The sequence below is a fragment of the Oncorhynchus clarkii genome, unplaced genomic scaffold, assembly GCF_045791955.1.
Source record: "Oncorhynchus clarkii lewisi isolate Uvic-CL-2024 unplaced genomic scaffold, UVic_Ocla_1.0 unplaced_contig_14003_pilon_pilon, whole genome shotgun sequence".
NCBI lineage: Eukaryota > Metazoa > Chordata > Actinopteri > Salmoniformes > Salmonidae > Oncorhynchus > Oncorhynchus clarkii.
The window spans coordinates 1-25,755 of NW_027258448.1; the positions used below are offsets into that span (position 1 = coordinate 1).

The following is a 25,755-nucleotide window of genomic DNA, read 5'->3' on the forward strand; positions in this document are numbered from 1 at the left end:
CACACACCTACCCCACACTCACTCACACACCTACCGCACACACACCTACCCCACACTCACTTACACACCTACCGCACACACACCTACCCCACACACCAACACACACACACACTTACCACACACACCTACCCCACCTACCTCACACTCACTCACACACCTACCGCACACACACCTACCCCACACTCACTCACACACCTACCCCACACTCACACACACACCTACCCCACACTCACTCACACACCTACTGCACACACACCTACCCCACACTCACACACACACACCTACCCCACACCTGCCTACCCACATACCAACACACACACACTTACCACACACACCTACCCCACCTACCTCACACTCACCCACACATCTACCTCACACTAACTCACACACCTACCTCACACTCACTCACTCACACACCTACCTCACACTCACATACACATCTACCTCACACTCACTCACACATCTACCTCACATACACACCTACCTCACACTCACTCCCTCACACACCTACCTCACATTCAACCCCACTCATACCCCACACTCCAACCCCACTCCTACCCCACAAACAGCTACCCCCCACTCCTACCCCACAAACAGCTACCCACCACTCCTACCCCACACACCTACCCCACACTCCTACACCACAAAAACCTACCCAACACACACCTACCCCACTTACACCTACCACACACCTACCCCACACACATCTACCACACACACACACACCTACCACACACACTACCCCACATACACCTACACCACACACTCCTACCCCACATTCCTACCCACACACTCCTACCCCACACACTACCCCACACACACCTACACCACACACTCCTACCCCACATTCCTACCCACACACCTAACACACACCTACCCCACTCCTACCCCCACACACATACCCCCTACCTACCCCACACACCTACCCCACTCCTAACCCCACACCTACCCCACACCTCTACCCCACACACCTACCACACACACCTTCCCCACACTCCTACCCCACACACTCTTACCCCACACTCCTACCCCCCACACCTACCCCATTCCTACCCCCACACCTAACACACACACACCTAACACACCTACCCCACACACCTACCCCACTTCTACCCCATACACACCTACCCCACACATCTATACCCCACTACTACCCTACACACACCTACCCCCACACTCTTACCCCACACACCTAACACGCACCAACCCCACACTCCTACCCCACTACCCCACACATCTACCCCACACCTACCCCCACACACAGCTACCCCCCACTCCTACCCCACTCCTACCCCACACACCTACCCCACTCCTACCCCACACACACCTAACCCCCCCACACCTACCCCACACTCCAACCCCACTCCTACCCCACACTCCAACCCCACTCCTACCCCACAAAGAGCTACCCCCCACTCCTACCCCACACACCTACCCCACACTCCTACCCCACAAACAGCTACCCCACACACCTACCCCCCACTCCTACCCCTCACACAGCTACCCCACACTCCTACCCCACGCCTACCCCACACACAGCTACCCCCCATTCCTACCCCACTCCTACCCCACACACCTACCCCACTCCTACCCCACACACCTACCCCACACACCTACCCCACTCCTACCCCCCACTCCAACCCTACTCCTACCACACACACCTGATGTCTCATTGTTTCTCCAGGAGGAACGACATCAGCTGCAGCTTCATCCTCCGGTTGCCGGGGACAACGGAACCCTCAGGCTCCATGACAACAGGCCACACCCCGGGATCGTTACACCAACTATGAGGGTGACACACACACTCCTCTGTTGTCTTTGTGTTTCACTGTGTTGTATTGGTGGGATTAACTAGTGTTGTATTGGTGGGATTAACTAGTGTTGTATTGGTGGGATTAACTAGTGTTGTATTGGTGGGATTAACTAGTGTTGTATTGGTGGGATTAACTAGTGTTTCACTGTGTTGTATTGTTGGGATTAACTAGTGTTGTATTGGTGGGATTAACTAGTGTTGTATTGGTGGGATTAACTAGTGTTGTATTGGTGGGATTAACTAGTGTTGTATTGGTGGGATTAACTAGTGTTTCACTGTGTTGTATTGGTGGGATTAACTAGTGTTGTATTGGTGGGATTAATTAGTGTTTTACTGTGTTGTATTGGTGGGATTAACTAGCGTTGTATTGGTGGGATTAACTAGCGTTGTATTGGTGGGATTAACTAGTGTTGTATTGGTGGGATTAACTAGTGTTGTATTGGTGGGATTAACTAGTGTTGTATTGGTGGGATTAACTAGTGTTGTATTTGTGGGATTAACTAGTGTTGTATTGGTGGGATTAACTAGTGTTGTATTGGTGGGATTAACTAGTGTTTAACTGTGTACTATTGGTGGGATTAACTAGTGTTGTATTGGTGGGATTAACTAGGGTTTTACTGTGTTGTATTGGTGGGATTAACTAGTGTTGTATTGGTGGGATTAACTAGTGTTGTATTGGTGAGATTAACTAGTGTTGTATCTGGTGGGATTAACTAGTGTTTTACTGTGTTGTATTGGTGGGATTAATTAGTGTTTACTGTGTTGTATTGATGGGATTAACTAGTGTTGTATCTGGTGGGATTAACTAGTGTTTTATTGTGTTGTATTGGTGGGATTAACTAGTGTTTCACTGTGTTGTATTGGTGGCATTAACTAGTGTTTTACTGTGTTGTATTGGTGGGATTAACTAGTGTTTAACTGTGTTGTATTGGTGGCATTAACTAGTGTTTTACTGTGTTGTATTGGTGGGATTAACTAATGTTTTACTGTGTTGTATTGGTGGGATTAACTAGTGTTGTATTGGTAGGATTAACTAGTGTTGTATTGGTGGGATTAACTAGTGTTGTATTGGTGGGATTAACTAGTTTTGTATCTGGTGGGATTAACTAGTGTTGTATCTGGTGGGATTAACTAGTGTTGTATTGGTGGGATTAACTAGTGTTGTATTGGTGGGATTAACTAATGTTTTAATGTGTTGTATTGGTGGGATTAACTAGTGTTGTATTGGTAGGATTAACTAGTGTTGTATTGGTGGGATTAACTAGTGTTGTATCGGTGGGATTAACTAGTTTTGTATCTGGTGGGATTAACTAGTGTTGTATCTGGTGGGATTAACTAGTGTTGTATTGGTGGGATTAACTAGTGTTGTATTGGTGGGATTAACTAGTGTTGTATTGGTGGGATTAACTAGTGTTTCACTGTGTTGTATTGGTGGGATTAATTAGTGTTTTACTGTGTTGTATTGGTGGGATTAACTAGTGTTTTACTGTGTTGTATTGGTGGGATTAACTAGTGTTGTATTGGTAGGATTAACTAGTGTTGTATTGGTGGGATTAACTAGTGTTGTATTGGTGGGATTAACTAGTGTTTCACTGTGTTGTATTGGTGGGATTAACTAGTGTTTCACTGTGTTGTATTGATGGGATTAACTAGTGTTTAACTGTGTTGTATTGGTGGGATTAACTAGTGTTGTATTGGTGGGATTAACTAGTGTTTCATTGTGTTGTATTGGTGGGATTAACTAGTGTTGTATTGGTGGGATTAACTAGTGTTGTATTGGTGGGATTAACTAGTGTTGTATTGGTGGGATTAACTAGTGTTGTATTGGTGGGATTAACTAGTGTTGTATTGGTGGGATTAACTAGTGTTGTATTGGTGGGATTAAATAGTGTTTAACTGTGTACTATTGGTGGGATTAACTAGTGTTGTATTGGTGGGATTAACTAGGGTTTTACTGTGTTGTATTGGTGGGATTAACTAGTGTTGTATTGGTGGGATTAACTAGTGTTGTATTGGTGAGATTAACTAGTGTTGTATCTGGTGGGATTAACTAGTGTTTTACTGTGTTTATTGGTTGGGATTAATTAGTGTTTACTGTGTTGTATTGATGGGATTAACTAGTGTTGTATCTGGTGGGATTAACTAGTGTTTTATTGTGTTGTATTGGTGGGATTAACTAGTGTTTAACTGTGTTGTATTGGTGGCATTAACTAGTGTTTCACTGTGTTGTATTGGTGGGATTAACTAGTGTTGTATTGGTAGGATTAACTAGTGTTGTATTGGTGGGATTAACTAGTGTTGCATTGGTGGGATTAACTAGTGTTGTATCTGGTGGGATTAACTAGTGTTGTATCTGGTGGGATTAACTAGTGTTGTATTGGTGGGATTAACTAGTGTTGTATTGGTGGGATTAACTAGTGTTGTATTGGTGGGATTAACTAGTGTTGTATGGGTGGGATTAACTAGTGTTGTATTGGTGGGATTAACTAGTGTTGTATTGGTGGGATTAACTAGTGTTGTATTGGTGGGATTAACTAGTGTTTCACTGTGTTGTATTGGTGGGATTAATTAGTGTTTTACTGTGTTGTATTGGTGAGATTAACTAGTGTTTTACTGTGTTGTATTGGTGGGATTAACTAGTGTTTTATTGTGTTGTATTGGTGGGATTAACTAGTGTTTAACTGTGTTGTATTGGTGGCATTAACTAGTGTTTCACTGTGTTGTATTGGTGGGATTAACTAGTGTTGTATTGGTAGGATTAACTAGTGTTGTATTGGTGGGATTAACTAGTGTTGTATTGGTGGGATTAACTAGTTTTGTATCTGGTGGGATTAACTAGTGTTGTATCTGGTGGGATTAACTAGTGTTGTATTGGTGGGATTAACTAGTGTTGTATTGGTGGGATTAACTAGTGTTGTATTGGTGGGATTAACTAGTGTTGTATTGGTGGGATTAACTAGTGTTGTATTGGTGGGATTAACTAGTGTTGTATTGGTGGGATTAACTAGTGTTGTATTGGTGGGATTAACTAGTGTTTCACTGTGTTGTATTGGTGGGATTAATTAGTGTTTTACTGTGTTGTATTGGTGGGATTAACTAGTGTTTTACTGTGTTGTATTGGTGGGATTAACTAGTGTTGTATTGGTAGGATTAACTAGTGTTGTATTGGTGGGATTAACTAGTGTTGTATTGGTGGGATTAACTAGTGTTTCACTGTGTTGTATTGATGGGATTAACTAGTGTTTCACTGTGTTGTATTGGTGGGATTAACTAGTGTTGTATTGGTGGGATTAACTAGTGTTGTATTGGTGGGATTAACTAGTGTTGTATTGGTGGGATTAACTAGTGTTGTATTGGTGGGATTAACTAGTGTTTCATTGTGTTGTATTGGTGGGATTAACTAGTGTTGTATTGGTGGGATTAACTAGTGTTGTATTGGTGGGATTAACTAGTGTTGTATTGGTGGGATTAACTAGTGTTGTATTGTTGGGATTAACTAGTTTTGTATTGGTGGGATTAACTAGTGTTTTACTGTGTTGTATTGGTGGGATTAACTAGTGTTGTATTGGTGGGATTAACTAGTGTTTCACTGTGTTGTATTGATGGGATTAACTAGTGTTTCACTGTGTTGTATTGGTGGGATTAACTAGTGTTGTATTGGTGGGATTAACTAGTGTTTCACTGTGTTGTATTGGTGGGATTAACTAGTGTTGTATTGGTGGGATTAACTAGTGTTGTATTGGTGGGATTAACTAGTGTTGTATTGGTGGGATTAACTAGTGTTGTATTGGTGGGATTAACTAGTGTTTCATTGTGTTGTATTGGTGGGATTAACTAGTGTTGTATTGGTGGGATTAACTAGTGTTGTATTGGTGGGATTAACTAGTGTTGTATTGGTGGGATTAACTAGTGTTGTATTGGTGGGATTAACTAGTGTTTCACTGTGTTGTATTGTTGGGATTAACTAGTGTTGTATTGGTGGGATTAACTAGTGTTGTATTGGTGGGATTAACTAGTGTTGTATTGGTGGGATTAACTAGTGTTGTATTGGTGGGATTAACTAGTGTTGTATTGGTGGGATTAACTAGTGTTGTATTGGTGGGATTAACTAGTTTTGTATTGGTGGGATTAACTAGTGTTGTATTGGTGGGATTAACTAGTGTTTCACTGTGTTGTATGAATGTTGTCGTCATGACGTTGTGTTTCACTGTGTTGTATGAATGTTGTCGTCATGACGTTTCAGAGGAAGCGTGTGGACGAGTCTCCGCCCCGCGTCACCAGCGTTCCAAACCTCAGCGCCTATGAGAGGAGCGTCCTCCTCCCCCACGACACCCCCTCCCCCTGCCTCCCCCAACATCCCTCCCCCTCCTCAACTCTGCCCTACGCCTCCTCCTCTCTCCCCCGTTCCTCCCCCTCCCTCCCACGTACTCCCAGGTCTCCCAGTTTGGATCCCAGCGGTCGCGGCCCTCTCTCTCGTACCCCCACTCCTCTCCCCCCTGCTCCCACCACCCCCCTCCCCCTCTGTCCATCCTCCCTCCCCGAGCCTCGACATGGGATTCGACACGTCACCTCACCCTCGCAGGAGCTCCGCCCACACCTGAACAGCCAGTCAACCAGGTAACAGATACTGTATCTATGGAAACAGCACAGCCAATAGCACTGTCTGTGTTCCTTCACAAAGCCCAATGTCCTTCTCTGTCTGTCTAAGAATATCATCCCATAGTTGTCTGTCTCCTTCTGTATTTCTGTCTGTCTGACTCTCTGTCTGTCTGTCTGTCTGTCTGTCTCTCTGTCCCCCAGCAGTCTAAAATGTGCTTCCTGTGTTCCCAGGAGCCCATATTTGGAGCAGAGGGGGAGTGGCCAGGGGGCAGAGGGGCGGGACCCTCAGAGGCAGGATTGGTACACGAAGTACTTCTCCTTCTGAACACACACACACACACACACCACACACACCCCACACACACACAGGTGACCTCTACACACCTGTACAACACACTCAGCTTTAAACAAACACCTGACAGACCAAAACTATGCTTGTTCAATGCAAATGTACTGTATTATAATCTATAATGTGGAATAAAGTCTTTTATTTATATTTAATCTGCTGTCTTTGGTTTGTTGTTGTATCAGTTTCAGCTACTGTAGGGGGGGGCTGTTTCCCGAACCAGGTGACTGTTGTTCAGATACTGTAGGGGGGGCTGTTTCCCGAACCAGGTGACTGTTGTTCAGATACTGTAGGGGGGGCTGTTTCCCGAACCAGGTGACTGTTGTTCAGCTACTGTAGGTGGGGCTGTTCCCCGAACCAGGTGACTGTTGTTCAGATACTGTAGGGGGGGCTGTTCCCCGAACCAGATGACTGTTGTTCAGATACTGGAGGGGGGCTGTTTCCCGAACCAGGTGACTGTTGTTCAGCTACTGTAGGGGGGGCTGTTTCCCGAACCAGGTGACTGTTGTTCAGATACTGTAGGGGGGGGCTGTTTCCCGAACCAGGTGACTGTTGTTCAGATACTGTAGGGGGGGCTGTTTCCCGAACCAGGTGACTGTTGTTCAGATACTGGAGGGGGGCTGTTCCCCGAACCAGGATGAATGAGTTAACCAGGTGACTGTTGTTCAGATACTGTAGGGGGGGCTGTTTCCCGAACCAGGTGACTGTTGTTCAGATACTGGAGGGGGGCTGTTTCCCGAACCAGGTGACTGTTGTTCAGCTACTGTAGGGGGGGCTGTTTCCCGAACCAGGTGACTGTTGTTCAGATACTGTAGGGGGGGGCTGTTTCCCGAACCAGGTGACTGTTGTTCAGATACTGTAGGGGGGGCTGTTTCCCGAACCAGGTGACTGTTGTTCAGATACTGTAGGGGGGGGCTGTTTCCCGAACCAGGTGACTGTGGTTCAGATACTGTAGGGGGGCTGTTCCCTGAACCAGGATGAATGAGTTAGCCAGGTGAGAGGGCCGAGTATAGCCTTCTGGTAGGCCATCATTGTAAATAATAATTTGTTTTTAACTGACTTGCCTAGTTAAATAAAAGAATGAAAGCCACCCTCTCTTGAGGAATGCTGCTTTTTAGTTCGCTTTGTGACAGTATTAAAAAAAATATTTAGGATTTAACTTTTCTCCTCAATTACGTTGTAAAAATAGGATGCAGCAGTGAGGGCTCTTCGATACGGCACGGTACCGTCTTTCAGAAGACTTCCTGTTTGGTGGAGCAGCAGTGAGGGCTCTTCGATACGGCACCGTCTTTCAGAAGACTTCCTGTTTGGTGGAGCAGCAGTGAGGGCTCTTCGATACGGCACGGTACCGTCTTTCAGAAGACTTCCTGTTTGGTGGAGCAGCAGTGAGGGCTCTTAGATACGGCACGGTACTGTCTTTCCAAGCTAGTCAGAAGACTTCCTGTTTGGTGGAGCAGCAGTGAGGGCTCTTCGATACGGCACGGTACTGTCTTTCCAAGCTAGACAGAAGACTTCCTGTTTGGTGGAGCAGCAGTGAGGGCTCTTCGATACGGCACGGTACTGTCTTTCAGAAGACTTCCAGTTTGGTGTGGCGCCATTTCTGTTCCAATGTTCTGGAAGCTTCAGGGTATTTTCTTGTTGTCAGGGAGCTAGTTTATTGTGCCAGATGTTTTGTTTTTAGCGGTGAGACTGCATTGAGGCTAGTACGTTCAGATCCGCAGTTAGGTGGGTAACAGATTTCTGTACTCCGCCGTCCTTGACGAGGCGGAGGGAGTCTGGAACGGCGTCTAGGAATCTTTGCGTTTGTTTCTTGATAATAAAATAAAAAATCAGACACGAAAACACACTTTTTGGTCATTGTTTCTAATTCAACGTTTATTAACGAAACCCCTTTTTAAATTTTAGAATACAAAGCCATTACAGTCTTCTGGGTTTATAAATATTATTCACAACAAGAGTTCACCTCCAAAAAAAGGTTACGACTGGATCCTACACAATACTATAGCTAACCAGTTAGCATCCCGCTAACCAGTTAGCATCCCGCTAACCACTTAGCATCCCGCTAACCAGTTAGCATCACGCTAACCACTCAGCATCCCGCTAACCACTTAGCATCCCGCTAACAACAACAACAACAATATGTGGCAGTACACACACTCGCTTTCTCATTGGAACAGGCCACAGTTGTACAGTATGTCAGAGGCAGATCGGAAGGTGAGGACATCGTCGTGGAAACGCTGCAGGTCCAACCTGGCCTGCTTGACGCCCCGCCCCCCTCGACTCTTATAGGTCATAGTCAGCAGCTTGGAGCTCAAGTAGTGGAGCCACAACACATTGGAGTGGGGCTGGTAGTCACCCCACTTGTTACTGTAGGAGAGAGAGAGAGAGACAGGTTAGAGACAGACAGGTTACCACCCACACCCCCAATAACCACCCACACCAATGTACCCGTTCTCCATGGTAACCACCCACACCCACATACCCGTTCTCCATGGTAACCCCCCACCCCAACGTACCCGTTCTCCTGTCTCATGAGTCTGTAGATGTCAAACTGCAGGTCTCCATGGTAACCCCCCACCCCAACATACCCGTTCTCCTGTCTCATGAGTCTGTAGATGTCAAACTGCAGGTCTCCATGGTAACCCCCCACCCCAAGTACCCGTTCTCCTGTCTCATGAGTCTGTAGATGTCAAACTGCAGGTCTCCATGGTAACCCCCCACCCCAACGTACCCGTTCTCCTGTCTCATGAGTCTGTAGATGTCAAACTGCAGGTCTCCATGGTAACCCCCCACCCCAACGTACCCGTTCTCCTGTCTCATGAGTCTGTAGATGTCAAACTGCAGGTCTCCATGGTAACCCCCCACCCCAACGTACCCGTTCTCCCGTCTCATGAGTCTGTAGATGTCAAACTGCAGGTCTCCATGGTAACCCCCCACCCCAACGTACCCGTTCTCCCGTCTCATGAGTCTGTAGATGTCAAACTGCAGGTCTCCATGGTAACCCATGGTAACCCCCCACCCCAACATACCCGTTCTCCCGTCTCATGAGTCTGTAGATGTCAAACTGCAGGTCTCCATGGTAACCCATGGTAACACCCCACCCCAACGTACCCGTTCTCCTGTCTCATGAGTCTGTAGATGTCAAACTGCAGGTCTCCATGGTAACCCCCCACCCCAACGTACCCGTTCTCCTGTCTCATGAGTCTGTAGATGTCAAACTGCAGGTCTCCATGGTAACCCCCCACCCCAACGTACCCGTTCTCCTGTCTCATGAGTCTGTAGATGTCAATCTGCAGGTCTCCATGGTAACCCCCCACCCCAACGTACCCGTTCTCCTGTCTCATGAGTCTGTAGATGTCAAACTGCAGGTCTCCATGGTAACCCCCCACCCCAACGTACCCGTTCTCCCGTCTCATGAGTCTGTAGATGTCAAACTGCAGGTCTCCATGGTAACCCCCCACCCCAACTTACCCGTTCTCCTGTCTCATGAGTCTGTAGATGTCAAACTGCAGGTCTCCATGGTAACCCCCCACCCCAACGTACCCGTTCTCCCATCTCATGAGTCTGTAGATGTCAAACTGCAGGTCTCCATGGTAACCCCCCACCCCAACTTACCTGTTCTCCTGTCTCATGAGTCTGTAGATGTCAAACTGCAGGTCTCCATGGTAACCCCCCACCCCAACGTACCCGTTCTCCCGTCTCATGAGTCTGTAGATGTCAAACTGCAGGTCTCCATGGTAACCCCCCACCACAACGTACCCGTTCTCCTGTCTCATGAGTCTGTAGATGTCAAACTGCAGGTCTCCATGGTAACCCCCCCACCCCAACGTACCCGTTCTCCTGTCTCATGAGTCTGTAGATGTCAAACTGCAGGTCTCCATGTCCCTGGAACAACTCCTCATCCTCTGAGATGTCACAGGACACGGTGAGACCATCTACACACACACACACACACACACACACACGTACGTTAATGGTACAGAGAGAGAGAGACAGAGAGGGAGACAGAGAGGGAGACAGAGGTGGACTGACCAATCTCGAGCCTGGAGAGGGAGTAGTCGATGATGCGTACGCTCACCCCCCTGGTCTCTAAGGAATGGTTTGTTCCATTGAGGAGGAAACTCCCCTCCTTCTCCTTAGTGGACTGGACCAACACATTACCCCAGTGGAGGTCTCTGAGGACAGGAAAACAGGTTACTAACACACACAGTTAGGTGTTACCAGACAGACAGACAGGTTAGACAGACAGACAGACAGGTTAGACAGACAGACAGACAGGTTAGACAGACAGACAGACAGGTTAGACAGACAGACAGACAGGTTAGACAGACACAGACAGGTTAGACAGACAGACAGACCAGGTTAGACAGACAGACAGGTTAGACAGACAGACAGACAGGTTAGACAGACAGACAGACAGGTTAGACAGACACAGACAGGTTAGACAGACAGACAGACCAGGTTAGACAGACACAGACAGGTTAGACAGACAGACAGACCAGGTTAGACAGACAGACAGACCAGGTTAGACAGACAGACAGACAGGTTAGACAGACAGACAGACAGGTTAGACAGACAGACAAGACAGACCAGGTTAGACAGACAGACAGACAGGTTAGACAGACAGGTTAGACAGACAGACAGACCTGGTTAGACAGACAGGTTAGACAGACAGACAGACAGGTTAGACAGACAGACAGGTTAGACAGACAGACAGACAGGTTAGACAGACAGACAAGACAGACCAGGTTAGACAGACAGACAGACAGGTTAGACAGACAGACAGACAGGTTAGACAGACAGGTTAGACAGACAGACAGACAGACAGACAGACGTTACCAGACAGACAGGTTAGACAGACAGGTTAGACAGACAGGTTAGACAGACAGACAGACAGACAGGTTAGACAGACAGACAGACCTGTGTTCAAAGCAGAGCTCCTGTTCAGCCACAGCCAGAGCAGCAGTCACCTGATGGAGGATACTCTTAGACACCATCACTGACGCCAGCTGGAGAGGAGACAGGAGAGAGGGAGGAGGGGAGAGAGGGAGGAGAGAGGGAGGGGAGGAGGAGAGAGGGGAGGAGGAGAGAGGAGAGAGGGGAGGAGGAGGAGAGAGGGGAGGAGGGGAGAGGGAGGGGAGGAGGAGAGAGGAGAGAGGGGAGGAGGAGAGAGAGGAGGAGGAGAGAGGAGAGAGGGGAGGAGGAGGAGAGAGGAGAGAGGGGAGGAGGGGAGAGGGAGGGGAGGAGGAGAGAGGGAGGAGGAGGAGAGGAGAGAGGGGAGGAGGAGGAGAGAGGAGAGAGGGGAGGAGGGGAGAGGGGAGGAGAGAGAGAGGAGAGAGGGAGGGAGGAGAGAGAGGAGAGGAGGAGAGAGGGGAGGAGAGAGGAGAGAGAGATAGAGAGAGAGAGAGAGGGAGGAGAGAGAGGAGAGGAGGAGAGAGAGGGGGGGGGGAGAGAGAGGAGAGGAGGAGAGAGAGAGAGAGGGAGGGGAGAGAGGGAGGAGAGAGAGAGAGAGAGGGAGGGGAGGAGGAGAGAGGGGAGGAGGAGAGAGAGGAGAGAGAGAGAGGAGAGAGAGAGAGGAGAGAGAGAGGGAGGAGGGGAGAGAGGGAGGAGGGGAGAGAGGGAGGAGGAGAGAGAGAGAGGAGGAGAGAGAGAGAGGAGAGAGGGAGGAGGAGAGAGGGAGGAGGGGAGAGAGGGAGGAGAGAGAGGAGAGGAGAGGAGAGAGGGGAGGGGAGAAGGAGAGGGAGGAGGAGAGAGAGAGAGGAGAGAGGGAGGAGGAGAGAGGGAGGAGGGGAGAGAGGGAGGAGAGAGAGGAGAGGAGAGAGGGAGGGGAGGAGGAGAGAGGGGAGGAGGAGAGGGAGGAGGAGAGAGGAGAGAGGGGAGGTGGAGAGGGAGGAGAGAGGGAGGAGAGAGAGAGGAGAGAGAGAGGAGAGAGAGAGAGAGAGGGGAGGAGGAGAGAGGGGAGGAGGAGAGAGGGGAGAGAGAGAGGAGAGAGGGAGGAGGGGAGAGAGAGAGGAGAGAGAGAGAGGGGAGGAGGAGAGAGGAGAGAGGGAGGGGAGGAGGAGAGAGGAGAGAGGGAGGGGAGGAGGAGAGAGGGGAGAGAGAGAGGAGAGAGGGGAGGAGGAGAGAGGGGAGGAGGAGAGAGGGGAGAGGGGAGGAGGAGAGAGGGAGGAGGGGAGAGAGGGAGGAGAGGAGGAGAGGGAGGAGGAGAGAGGGGAGAGGGGAGGAGGAGAGAGGGGAGGAGGAGAAAGGGGAGGAGGAGAGGAGGAGAGGGAGGAGAGGAGGAGAGGGAGGAGAGGAGGAGAGGAGGAGAGGGAGGAGAGAGAGGACAGGACAGGGAGAGGACATGATGAGGAGGAGGGGAGGGGACACCCAATCAGATATACTGTAGAGAACCAAACAGAACAAGGTCTCCTCACCTGTCCATTACTGTCCCCACCTGTCCATTACTGTCCCCACCTGTCCATTACTGTCCCCACCTGTCCATTACTGTCCTCCAGGTCTCCTCACCTGTCCATTACTGTCCTCCAGGTCTCCTCACCTGTCCATTACTGTCCTCCAGGTCTCCTCACCTGTCCATTACTGTCCTCCAGGTCTCCTCACCTGTCCATTACTGTCCTCCAGGTCTCCTCACCTGTCCATTACTGTCCTCCAGGTCTCCTCACCTGTCCATTACTGTCCTCCAGGTCTCCTCACCTGTCCATTACTGTTCTCCAGGTCTCCTCACCTGTCCATTACTGTCCTCCAGGTCTCCTCACCTGTCCATTACTGTCCTCCAGGTCTCCTCACCTGTCCATTACTGTCCTCCAGGTCTCCTCACCTGTCCATTACTGTCCTCCAGGTCTCCTCACCTGTCCATTACTGTTCTCCAGGTCTCCTCACCTGTCCATTACTGTCCTCCAGGTCTCCTCACCTGTCCATTACTGTTCTCCTCACCTATCCATTACTGTTCTCCAGGTCTCCTCACCTGTCCATTACTGTTCTCCAGGTCTCCTCACCTGTCCATTACTGTTCTCCAGGTGTTCCCACCTGTCCATTACTGTTCTCCAGGTGTCCTCACCTGTCCATTACTGTTCTCCAGGTGTCCTCACCTGTCCATTACTGTCCTCCAGGTCTCCTCACCTGTCCATTACTGTTCTCCAGGTCTCCTCACCTGTCCATTACTGTCCTCCAGGTCTCCTCACCTGTCCATTACTGTTCTCCTCACCTATCCATTACTGTTCTCCAGGTCTCCTCACCTGTCCATTACTGTTCTCCAGGTCTCCTCACCTGTCCATTACTGTTCTCCAGGTGTTCCCACCTGTCCATTACTGTTCTCCAGGTGTCCTCACCTGTCCATTACTGTTCTCCAGGTGTCCTCACCTGTCCATTACTGTTCTCCAGGTCTCCTCACCTGTCCATTACTGTTCTCCTCACCTATCCATTACTGTTCTCCTCACCTATCCATTACTGTTCTCCAGGTCTCCTCACCTGTCCATTACTGTTCTCCAGGTGTCCTCACCTGTCCATTACTGTCCTCCAGGTCTCCTCACCTGTCCATTACTGTTCTCCAGGTCTCCTCACCTGTCCATTACTGTTCTCCAGGTCACTGCCTCCAAACTCAAACTCCAGGATCAGAAACAGCTGCTCCTCATTGAAGAAATCTGAGAGAATGAAACAGACGGAGGCTAAATTAGTCAATGAGGTTTATTCACGAGAACGCTGGTCTGTTGTACAAAACCATTCATTTAATACCGGCTCCTTACTCCTTACATTCACACACAAACAGTAGGTATCCTACGCACACACTGTCCTGCTACCTAGCCGACAAAGATTAGGGGAGTCCGTGAGAATCACTCCTCCCTCAAGACAGGGAGACCCTGGGAAGTACTCTGTGGCCCCCAGCACCGAATCAGACAGTCTGTTTTAAGATACTATAATACAGATATATTGTTATACACTCTGACCAAAAACTACACTCACGGAGATATAATTCTACTGAGTAAAACCCACACACACATTAGAATAACCTCATGATTCTCATCAATTCCATCATGATTCTAATCAATTTCATCATGATTCTCATCACTTCCATCATGATTCTAATCAATTCCATCATGATTCTAATCAATTCCATCATGATTCTAATCAATTTCATCATGATTCTAATCACTTCCATCATGATTCTAATCAATTTCATCATGATTCTAATCAATTTCATCATGATTCTCATCACTTCCATCATGATTCTAATCAATTTCATCATGATTCTAATCAATTTCATCATGATTCTAATCAATTTCATCATGATTCTAATCACTTCCATCATGATTCTAATCAATTTCATCATGATTCTAATCAATTTCATCATGATTCTCATCACTTCCATCATGATTCTAATCAATTTCATCATGATTCTAATCAATTTCATCATGATTCTAATCAATTTCATCATGATTCTAATCACTTCCATCATGATTCTAATCAATTTCATCATGATTCTAATCAATTTCATCATGATTCTAATCAATTTCATCATGATTCTAATCACTTCCATCATGATTCTAATCAATTTCATCATGATTCTAATCAATTTCATCATGATTCTCATCACTTCCATCATGATTCTAATCAATTCCATCATGATTCTAATCACTTCCATCATGATTCTAATCAATTTCATCATGATTCTAATCAATTTCATCATGATTCTAATCAATTTCATCATGATTCTAATCAATTTCATCATGATTCTAATCAATTTCATCATGATTCTAATCACTTCCATCATGATTCTAATCAATTTCATCATGATTCTAATCAATTTCATCATGATTCTAATCAATTTCATCATGATTCTAATCACTTCCATCATGATTCTAATCAATTTCATCATGATTCTAATCAATTTCATCATGATTCTCATCACTTCCATCATGATTCTAATCAATTCCATCATGATTCTAATCAATTTCATCATGATTCTAATCACTTCCATCATGATTCTAATCAATTTCATCATGATTCTAATCAATTTCATCATGATTCTAATCAATTCCATCATGATTCTAATCACTTCCATCATGATTCTAATCACTTCCATCATGATTCTAATCAATTTCATCATGATTCTAATCACTTCCATCATGATTCTAATCAATTTCATACAATCATATGGTTTCAGGGTGGAATATTCTAATCATTCATATGAACATATAAAATCCCATTAACACTTTGTCACCCTGGGGTATTGTGATGTCACCCTGGGGTATTGTGACGTCACCCTGGGGTATTGTGATGTCACCCTGGGGTATTGTGATGTCACCCTGGGGTATAACCGTACCAGAGCTAGGGGATGGGATAGAGCTAGCCAGCTCCCAGACCGAAGGGGATAGAGCTAGCCCAGCTCCCAGACCGAAGGGGATGGGATAGAGCTAGCCCAGCTCCCAGACCAAAGGGGATGGGAGAGAGCTAGCCCAGCTCCCAGACCGAAGGGGATAGAGCTAGCCCAGCTCCCAGACCGAAGGGGATAGAGCTAGCCCAGCTCCCAGACCGAAGGGGAGAGAGCTAGCCCAGCTCCCAGACCAAAGGGGAGAGAGCTAGCCCAGCTCCCAGACCGAAGGGGATGGGAGAGAGCTAGCCCAGCTCCCAGACCGAAGGGGACGGGATAGAGCTAGCCCAGCTCCCAGACCGAAGGGGATGGGATAGAGCTAGCCCAGCTCCCAGACCGAAGGGGATCAGATAGAGCTAGCCAGCTCCCAGACCGAAGGGGATGGGATAGAGCTAGCCCAGCTCCCAGACCGAAGGGGATCAGATAGAGCTAGCCAGCTCCCAGACCGAAGGGGATCAGATAGAGCTAGCCCAGCTCCCAGACCGAAGGGGATCAGATAGAGCTAGCCCAGCTCCCAGACCGAAGGGGACGGGATAGAGCTAGCCCAGCTCCCAGACCGAAGGGGACGGGATAGAGCTAGCCCAGCTCCCAGACCGAAGGGGACGGGAGAGAGCTAGCCCAGCTCCCAGACCGAAGGGGACGGGAGAGAGCTAGCCCAGCTCCCAGACCGAAGGGGATCAGATAGAGCTAGCCAGCTCCCAGACCGAAGGGGATCAGATAGAGCTAGCCCAGCTCCCAGACCGAAGGGGATCAGATAGAGCTAGCCCAGCTCCCAGACCGAAGGGGACGGGATAGAGCTAGCCCAGCTCCCAGACCGAAGGGGACGGGATAGAGCTAGCCCAGCTCCCAGACCGAAGGGGACGGGATAGAGCTAGCCCAGCTCCCAGACCGAAGGGGACGGGAGAGAGCTAGCCCAGCTCCCAGACCGAAGGGGACGGGAGAGAGCTAGCCCAGCTCCCAGACCAAAGGGGACGGGAGAGAGCTAGCCCAGCTCCCAGACCAAAGGGGACGGGAGAGAGCTAGCCCAGCTCCCAGACCAAAGGGGACGGGAGAGAGCTAGCCCAGCTCCCAGACCGAAGGGGACGGGAGAGAGCTAGCCCAGCTCCCAGACCGAAGGGGACGGGAGAGAGCTAGCCCAGCTCCCAGACCGAAGGGGACGGGAGAGAGCTAGCCCAGCTCCCAGACCGAAGGGGACGGGAGAGAGCTAGCCCAGCTCCCAGACCGAAGGGGACGGGAGAGAGCTAGCCCAGCTCCCAGACCGAAGGGGACGGGAGAGAGCTAGCCCAGCTCCCAGACCGAAGGGGACGGGAGAGAGCTAGCCCAGCTCCCAGACCGAAGGGGACGGGAGAGAGCTAGCCCAGCTCCCAGACCGAAGGGGACGGGAGAGAGCTAGCCCAGCTCCCAGACCGAAGGGGACGGGAGAGAGCTAGCCCAGCTCCCAGACCGAAGGGGACGGGAGAGAGCTAGCCCAGCTCCCAGACCGAAGGGGACGGGAGAGAGCTAGCCGAGCTCCCAGACCGAAGGGGACGGGGGAGCTAGAGCTCCCAGACCGAAGGGGCCGAGCTCCCAGACCGAAGGGGACGGGATAGAGCTAGCCCAGCTCCCAGACCGAAGGGGACGGGATAGAGCTAGCCCAGCTCCCAGACCGAAGGGGATGGGATAGAGCTAGCCCAGCTCCCAGACCGAAGGGGATGGGATAGAGCTAGCCCAGCTCCCAGACCGAAGGGGATGGGATAGAGCTAACCCAGCTCCCAGACCGAAGGGGATGGGAGAGAGCTAGCCCAGCTCCCAGACCGAAGGGGATGGGAGAGAGCTAGCCCAGCTCCCAGACCGAAGGGGATCAGATAGAGCTAGCCCAGCTCCCAGACCGAAGGGGATGGGATAGAGCTAGCCAGCTCCCAGACCGAAGGGGATGGGATAGAGCTAGCCAGCTCCCAGACTGAAGGGGATCAGATAGAGCTAGCCCAGCTCCCAGACCGAAGGGGATGGGATAGAGCTAGCCAGCTCCCAGACCGAAGGGGACGGGATAGAGCTAGCCCAGCTCTCAGACCGAAGGGGACGGGATAGAGCTAGCCCAGCTCCCAGACCGAAGGGGATGGGATAGAGCTAGCCCAGCTCCCAGACCGAAGGGGATGGGATAGAGCTAGCCCAGCTCCCAGACCGAAGGGGATCAGATAGAGCTAGCCCAGCTCCCAGACCGAAGGGGATGGGATAGAGCTAGCCCAGCTCCCAGACCGAAGGGGATGGGATAGAGCTAGCCCAGCTCCCAGACCGAAGGGGATGGGATAGAGCTAGCCAGCTCCCAGACCGAAGGGGATGGGATAGAGCTAGCCCAGCTCCCAGACCGAAGGGGATGGGATAGAGCTAGCCCAGCTCCCAGACTGAAGGGGATCAGATAGAGCTAGCCAGCTCTAGCTCTCTCACCTGGCCGGATGTTTGACATCCCCTGGGTTAAGAGGGAGACAGACAGGTGTACAGGGTTCTCTCTCTCACCTGGCCGGTCATTCTCTGATCCTCTCTGTGTGTTGAAGGAGTCCCAGGCTTTTAGCAGGCTTGGAGGGTAGCAGCCCTTGACACAGTGGAGACTGGACACATACACTAATATTAGTACTAGTACCTATTGACCTAGCAATTCTACATAGATTATCTGATCAAGACAAGCAGTAGAGGCAGAGAGAGACAGAAAGAGAGAGAGACAGAGAGAGAGACAGAAAGAGAGAGAGACAGAGAGAGAGGTAAAGAGAGACAGAAAGAGAGAGAGAGACCGAGAGAGACAGAAAGAGAGAGAGAGAGAGAGAGAGAGAGAGAGAGAGAGAGAGAGAGAGAGAGAGAGAGAGAGAGAGAGAGAGAGAGAGAGAGAGACAGGAAGTATATTTACTCCTTCAGTCCGATGAAGCCAGTGGTCTGGTTGTGTTTCTTCTCCTTTAGACTGCTCAGCTCCCTGAGACAGATACCATTAGTACAGATACCATTAGTACAGACACCATTAGTACAGACAGACACCATTAGTACAGACAGACACCATTAGTACAGACAGACACCATTAGTACAGACACCATTAGTCCAGACACCATTAGTCCAGACACCATTAGAATACACTAGACTCCCCCCAGTTATATCCCCGGGGCGGATACCATTAGTACTGACAGCATTAGTGTCAGTTATATCCCCGGGGCGGGCGGTTTAAATGAGAGAGAGAACAACGCATCCAAATCAAAATCAAATCATAAATGTCTCATTCATATCTATAGGCCACATTGAGGTTTTACGCGCCTTTCCATTTCCTCACACCTGGTCAAACTGATGGACATTTGGTCTTCTTTATTTTGGTTCCTGCATTTTCTCCCCTAAACCTCTTCGCTCCATGAGAGAAGATGACAGAAAACTTGACCGATGTCAACAAGACTGAAGATTCCTTCTATGGATTTATGACGTGTTTCTGGTGAGCACGGGTTGATTTAGTATTCTAGGACAACAAGTAATGACAGAAGAGAAGCTGAGATGCTGACGGAAGAGAAGCTGAGATGCTGACGGAACAGAAGCTGAGATGCTGACGGAACAGAAGCTGAGATGCTGACGGAACAGAAGCTGAGATGCTGACGGAACAGAAGCTGAGATGCTGACGGAACAGAAGCTGAGATGCTGACGGAACAGAAGCTGAGATGCTGACGGAACAGAAGCTGAGATGCTGACGGAACAGAAGCTGAGATGCTGACGGAACAGAAGCTGAGATGCTGACGGAACAGAAGCTGAGATGCTGACGGAACAGAAGCTGAGATGCTGACGGAACAGAAGCTGAGATGCTGACGGAACAGAAGCTGAGATGCTGACAGAAGAGAAGCTGACAGAACAGAAGCTGAGATGCTGACAGATATTAGCAGGTCAGGGTCTCAGATTCACAGTGTATTTTGAGATGCTGACAGAACAGAAGCTGACAGAACAGAAGCTGAGATGCTGACAGAACAGAAGCTGACAGAACAGAAGCTGAGATGCTGACAGATATTAGCAGGTCAGGGTCTCAGATTCACAGTGTATTTTCTATATTAGCAGGTCAGGGTCTCAGATTCACAGTGTGTTTTCTATATTAGCAGGTTAGGGTCTCAGATTCACAGTGTGTTTTCTATATTAGCAGGTTAGGGTCTGGGTCTCAGATTCACAGTGTGTTTTCTATATTAGCAGGTTAGGGTCTCAGATTCACAGTGTATTTTCTATATTAGCAGGTTAGGGTCTCAGATTCACAGTGTATTTTCTATATTAGCAGGTTAGGGTCTGATCTCTGATTCACAGTGTGTTTTCTATATTAGCAGGTTAGGGTCTCAGATTCACAGTGTGTTTTCTATATTAGCAGGTCAGGGTCTCAGATTCACAGTGTGTTTTCTATATTAGCAGGTTAGGGTCTGGGTCTCAGATTCACAGTGTATTTTCTATATTAGCAGGTTAGGGTCTCAGATTCACAGTGTGTTTTCTATATCAGCAGGTTAGGGTCTCAGATTCACAGTGTATTTTCTATATTAGCAGGTTAGGGTCAGGGTCTCAGATTCACAGTGTGTTTTCTATATTAGCAGGTTAGGGTCTCAGATTCACAGTGTGTTTTCTATATTAACAGGTTAGGGTCTCAGATTCACAGTGTGTTTTCTATATTAGCAGGTTAGGGTCTGGGTCTCAGATTCACAGTGTGTTTTCTATATTAGCAGGTTAGGGTCTCAGATTCACAGTGTATTTTCTATATTAGCAGGTTAGGGTCTCAGATTCACAGTGTATTTTCTATATTAGCAGGTTAGGGTCTGATCTCTGATTCACAGTGTGTTTTCTATATTAGCAGGTTAGGGTCTCAGATTCACAGTGTGTTTTCTATATTAGCAGGTCAGGGTCTCAGATTCACAGTGTGTTTTCTATATTAGCAGGTTAGGGTCTGGGTCTCAGATTCACAGTGTATTTTCTATATTAGCAGGTTAGGGTCTCAGATTCACAGTGTGTTTTCTATATCAGCAGGTTAGGGTCTCAGATTCACAGTGTATTTTCTATATTAGCAGGTTAGGGTCAGGGTCTCAGATTCACAGTGTGTTTTCTATATTAGCAGGTTAGGGTCTCAGATTCACAGTGTGTTTTCTATATTAGCAGGTTAGGGTCTCAGATTCACAGTGTATTTTATATATTAACAGGTTAGGGTCTGGTCTCAGATTCACAGTGTATTTTCTATATTAGCAGGTTAGGGTCTCATATTCACAGTGTATTTTCTATATTAGCAGGTCAGGGTCTCAGATTCACAGTGTATTTTCTATATTAGCAGGTTAGGGTCTGGTCTCAGATTCAGTGTATTTTCTATATTAGCAGGTTAGGGTCTCAGATTCACAGTGTGTTTTCTATATTAGCAGGTTAGGGTCTGGTCTCAGATTCACAGTGTATTTTCTATATTAACAGGTTAGGGTCTCAGATTCACAGTGTATTTTCTATATTAGCAGGTTAGGGTCTCAGATTCACAGTGTATTTTCTATATTAGCAGGTTAGGGTCTCAGATTCACAGTGTATTTTCTATATTAGCAGGTTAGGGTCTCAGATTCACAGTGTGTTTTCTATATTAACAGGTTAGGGTCTCAGATTCACAGTGTGTTTTCTATATTAGCAGGTTAGGGTCTCAGATTCACAGTGTGTTTTCTATATTAGCAGGTTAGGGTCTCAGATTCACAGTGTGTTTTCTATATTAGCAGGTTAGGGTCTCAGATTCACAGTGTGTTTTCTATATTAGCAGGTTAGGGTCTGGGTCTCAGATTCACAGTGTATTTTCTATATTAGCAGGTTAGGGTCTCAGATTCACAGTGTATTTTCTATATTAGCAGGTTAGGGTCTCAGATTCACAGTGTGTTTTCTATATTAGCAGGTTAGGGTCTGGTCTCAGATTCACAGTGTATTTTCTATATTAGCAGGTTAGGGTCTCAGATTCACAGTGTATTTTCTATATTAGCAGGTTAGGGTCTCAGATTCACAGTGTATTTTCTATATTAGCAGGTTAGGGTCTCAGATTCACAGTGTATTTTCTATATTAGCAGGTTAGGGTCTCAGATTCACAGTGTGTTTTCTATATTAGCAGGTTAGGGTCTCAGATTCACAGTGTGTTTTCTATATTAGCAGGTTAGGGTCTCAGATTCACAGTGTATTTTCTATATTAGCAGGTTAGGGTCTCAGATTCACAGTGTGTTTTCTATATTAACAGGTTAGGGTCTCAGATTCACAGTGTGTTTTCTATATTAGCAGGTTAGGGTCTCAGATTCACAGTGTGTTTTCTATATTAACAGGTTAGGGTCTCAGATTCACAGTGTGTTTTCTATATTAGCAGGTTAGGGTCTGGTCTCAGATTCACAGTGTGTTTTCTATATTAGCAGGTTAGGGTCTCAGATTCACAGTGTGTTTTCTATATTAACAGGTTAGGGTCTCAGATTCACAGTGTATTTTCTATATTAACAGGTTAGGGTCTCAGATTCACAGTGTATTTTCTATATTAGCAGGTTAGGGTCTGGTCTCTGATTCACAGTGTGTTTTCTATATTAGCAGGTTAGGGTCTCAGATTCACAGTGTATTTTCTATATTAGCAGGTTAGGGTCTGGTCTCAGATTCACAGTGTGTTTTCTATATTAGCAGGTTAGGGTCTCAGATTCACAGTGTGTTTTCTATATTAGCAGGTTAGGGTCTCAGATTCACAGTGTGTTTTCTATATTAACAGGTTAGGGTCTCAGATTCACAGTGTGTTTTCTATATTAGCAGGTTAGGGTCTCAGATTCACAGTGTGTTTTCTATATTAGCAGGTTAGGGTCTCAGATTCACAGTGTATTTTCTATATTAGCAGGTTAGGGTCTCTGATTCACAGTGTGTTTTCTATATTAGCAGGTTAGGGTCTCAGATTCACAGTGTGTTTTCTATATTAGCAGGTTAGGGTCTGGTCTCAGATTCACAGTGTGTTTTCTATATTAGCAGGTTAGGGTCAGGGTCTCAGATTCACAGTGTATTTTCTATATTAGCAGGTTAGGGTCAGGGTCTCAGATTCACAGTGTGTTTTCTATATTAGCAGGTTAGGGTCTCAGATTCACAGTGTGTTTTCTATATTAGCAGGTTAGGGTCTCAGATTCACAGTGTGTTTTCTATATTAGCAGGTTAGGGTCTCAGATTCACAGTGTGTTTTCTATATTAGCAGGTTAGGGTCTCAGATTCACAGTGTGTTTTCTATATTAGCAGGTTAGGGTCTCAGATTCACAGTGTGTTTTCTATATTAGCAGGTTAGGGTCTGGTCTCAGATTCACAGTGTGTTTTCTATATTAGCAGGTTAGGGTCAGGGTCTCAGATTCACAGTGTGTTTTCTATATTAGCAGGTTAGGGTCTCAGATTCACAGTGTATTTTCTATATTAGCAGGTCAGGGTCTCAGATTCACAGTGTGTTTTCTATATTAGCAGGTTAGGGTCTCAGATTCACAGTGTATTTTCTACATTAGCAGGTTAGGGTCGTACTTGGAGATGATAATCTCGTGGAGGATTTCTCCAAAGGTTTTCTGTTCCTCTCCATTCACCTGGTCACATCCTTCTACTGGGATAATCTACACAGAGAGAGAGAGAAAGACTGGAATGATCTACACAGAGAGAGAGAGACAGAGAGACACTGGAATGATCTACACAGAGAGAGAGAGACACAGAGAGAGACACAGAGAGACAGTGAGAGAGACACACACACACAGAGAGGGAGAGACACAGAAAGACAGCGAGAGAGACACACAGAGAGAGAGAGAGAGAGACAGAGACAGACAGCGAGAGAGAGAGACCGGAATGATCTCCACAGATGGGTTCCTCTCCTACCTTGAGAGCGACAGCGTCTCCAGAGGTGTTGGTGGTACTGAAGACCTCTCCGAAGGTCCCCTCTCCGATCTTCCTACACAGCTTCATCCTGGCTGCTGGGAGACAGTCCTGGAAGCCCAGAGGTCCTGTCTGGTTACACTCCACAAACACCTTCTGGTCATCAGACAGCTCTCCGTCTAACGAATACACACTCTACAGAGAACACACACACACACACATTAGATACACACTCTACAGAGAACACACACACACATTAGATACACACTCTACAGAGAACACACACACACACACACATTAGATACACACTCTACAGAGAACACACACACGATACACACTCTACAGAGAACACACACACGATACACACTCTACAGAGAAGACACACATTAGATACACACTCTACAGAGAACACACACATTAGATACACACTCTACAGAGAAGACACAGAGTACAAGTGTATATTTAATATGTGTGTGTACCAGAGGAGTGCTCCCCTGTATCGTTGAGCGGAGGTTTGGTGGGCGGGGCGTGGAGAACAGTTTTTGACTGACATCACCTAGCTCCGCCTCTAGTCCCACCCCTAGCTCCGCCTCAGGAGAGGACAGCAGGTAGAGAGGCCTCTTCGGAGTCAGGAACGCTGAGGGGGGGACAAAAACAACAAGTCATTTAACACTGCAGTCATTAACACAATGAGTCACAGAGAGAGAGAGACCGAGAGACACGGTCAGAGAGAGTAAGATACAGAGAGACACGGACAGAGAGAGAGAGAGACCGAGAGACACGGACAGAGAGAGAGAGAGACCGAGAGACACGGACAGAGAGAGAGACCGAGAGACACGGTCAGAGAGAGTAAGATACAGAGAGACACGGACAGAGAGAGAGAGAGACCGAGAGACACGGACAGAGAGAGCGAGAGACCGAGAGACACGGACAGAGAGAGAGACCGAGAGAGACGGTCAGAGAGAGACAAGACACAGAGAGACACGGTCAGAGAGAGTAAGATACAGAGAGAGTAAGAGAGAGACACAGACAGAGAGAGAGTAAGAGACAGAGAGAGACAGAGAGAAAGAGAGACCTTTGGGGTCACTCACAGAGAGAGGGAGACAGAGACACAGAGAGATGTACCTTTGGTCTTCCTGTGTAGGGAGAGGGCAGCTTTGAGGCGACTCCAGGTGTGAGTCTCAGGAGTGAGGTTGACCAGCAGAGAGGACAGGTGGAGTCTGTTACCACGAACTGGAGTCCCCAATACCATACTGCCTGATAGAATGGGTACCTGGAACATCATAATATAATACTGTTTGATAGACTGGATACCTGGAACATGATAATACTGTCTGATAGACTGGATACCTGGAACATCATAATATAATACTGTCTGATAGACTGGATACCTGGAACATTATAATACTGTCTGATAGACTGGATACCTGGAACATGATAATATAATACTGTCTGATAGACTGGATACCTGGAACATCATAATATAATACTGTTTGATAGATTGGATACCTGGAACATCATAATATAATACTGTCTGATAGACTGGATACCTGGAACATCATAATATAATACTGTCTGATAGACTGGATACCTGGAACATCATAATATAATACTGTCTGATAGACTGGATACCTGGAACATTATAATAAAATACTGTCTGATAGACTGGATACCTGGAACATCATAATATAATACTGTCTGATAGACTGGATACCTGGAACATCATAATATAATACTGTCTGATAGACTGGATACCTGGAACATCATAATATAATACTGTCTGATAGACTGGAT

General features: G+C 47.5%; 2 protein-coding genes across 4 annotated transcripts in view; one reads left to right on the plus strand and one right to left on the minus strand.

Moving 5' to 3' along the window:
- Positions 1-1,684: 1,684 nt before the first annotated feature.
- LOC139396954 (uncharacterized) lies at positions 1,685-6,762 on the plus strand (the record flags this gene model as incomplete). Its single annotated transcript, XM_071143885.1, has 3 exons — positions 1,685-1,792; positions 6,057-6,430; positions 6,644-6,762. Coding segments are annotated over 3 exons (576 nt in total), but the record flags the coding sequence as incomplete, so codon positions are not given.
- A 7,233-nt stretch (positions 6,763-13,995) lies between these two features.
- LOC139396955 (uncharacterized) overlaps positions 13,996-25,755 on the minus strand; it is a 30,363-nt gene continuing 18,603 nt past the window's right edge. For 2 of the 3 annotated variants that reach the window (XM_071143888.1, XM_071143886.1), the window contains 7 exons: positions 25,087-25,234; positions 24,441-24,598; positions 23,965-24,156; positions 23,623-23,708; positions 19,004-19,066; positions 18,619-18,710; positions 13,996-14,398 (listed from right to left, as the gene is read on the minus strand). In XM_071143888.1, coding sequence (XP_070999989.1) covers positions 14,295-14,398; positions 18,619-18,710; positions 19,004-19,066; positions 23,623-23,708; positions 23,965-24,156; positions 24,441-24,598; positions 25,087-25,234 — 843 coding nt within the window. In that variant the 3' untranslated portion in view covers positions 13,996-14,294. The remainder of the gene's footprint in view (positions 14,399-18,618; positions 18,711-19,003; positions 19,067-23,622; positions 23,709-23,964; positions 24,157-24,440; positions 24,599-25,086; positions 25,235-25,755) is intronic. The other variant, XM_071143887.1, reaches the window with a different exon arrangement.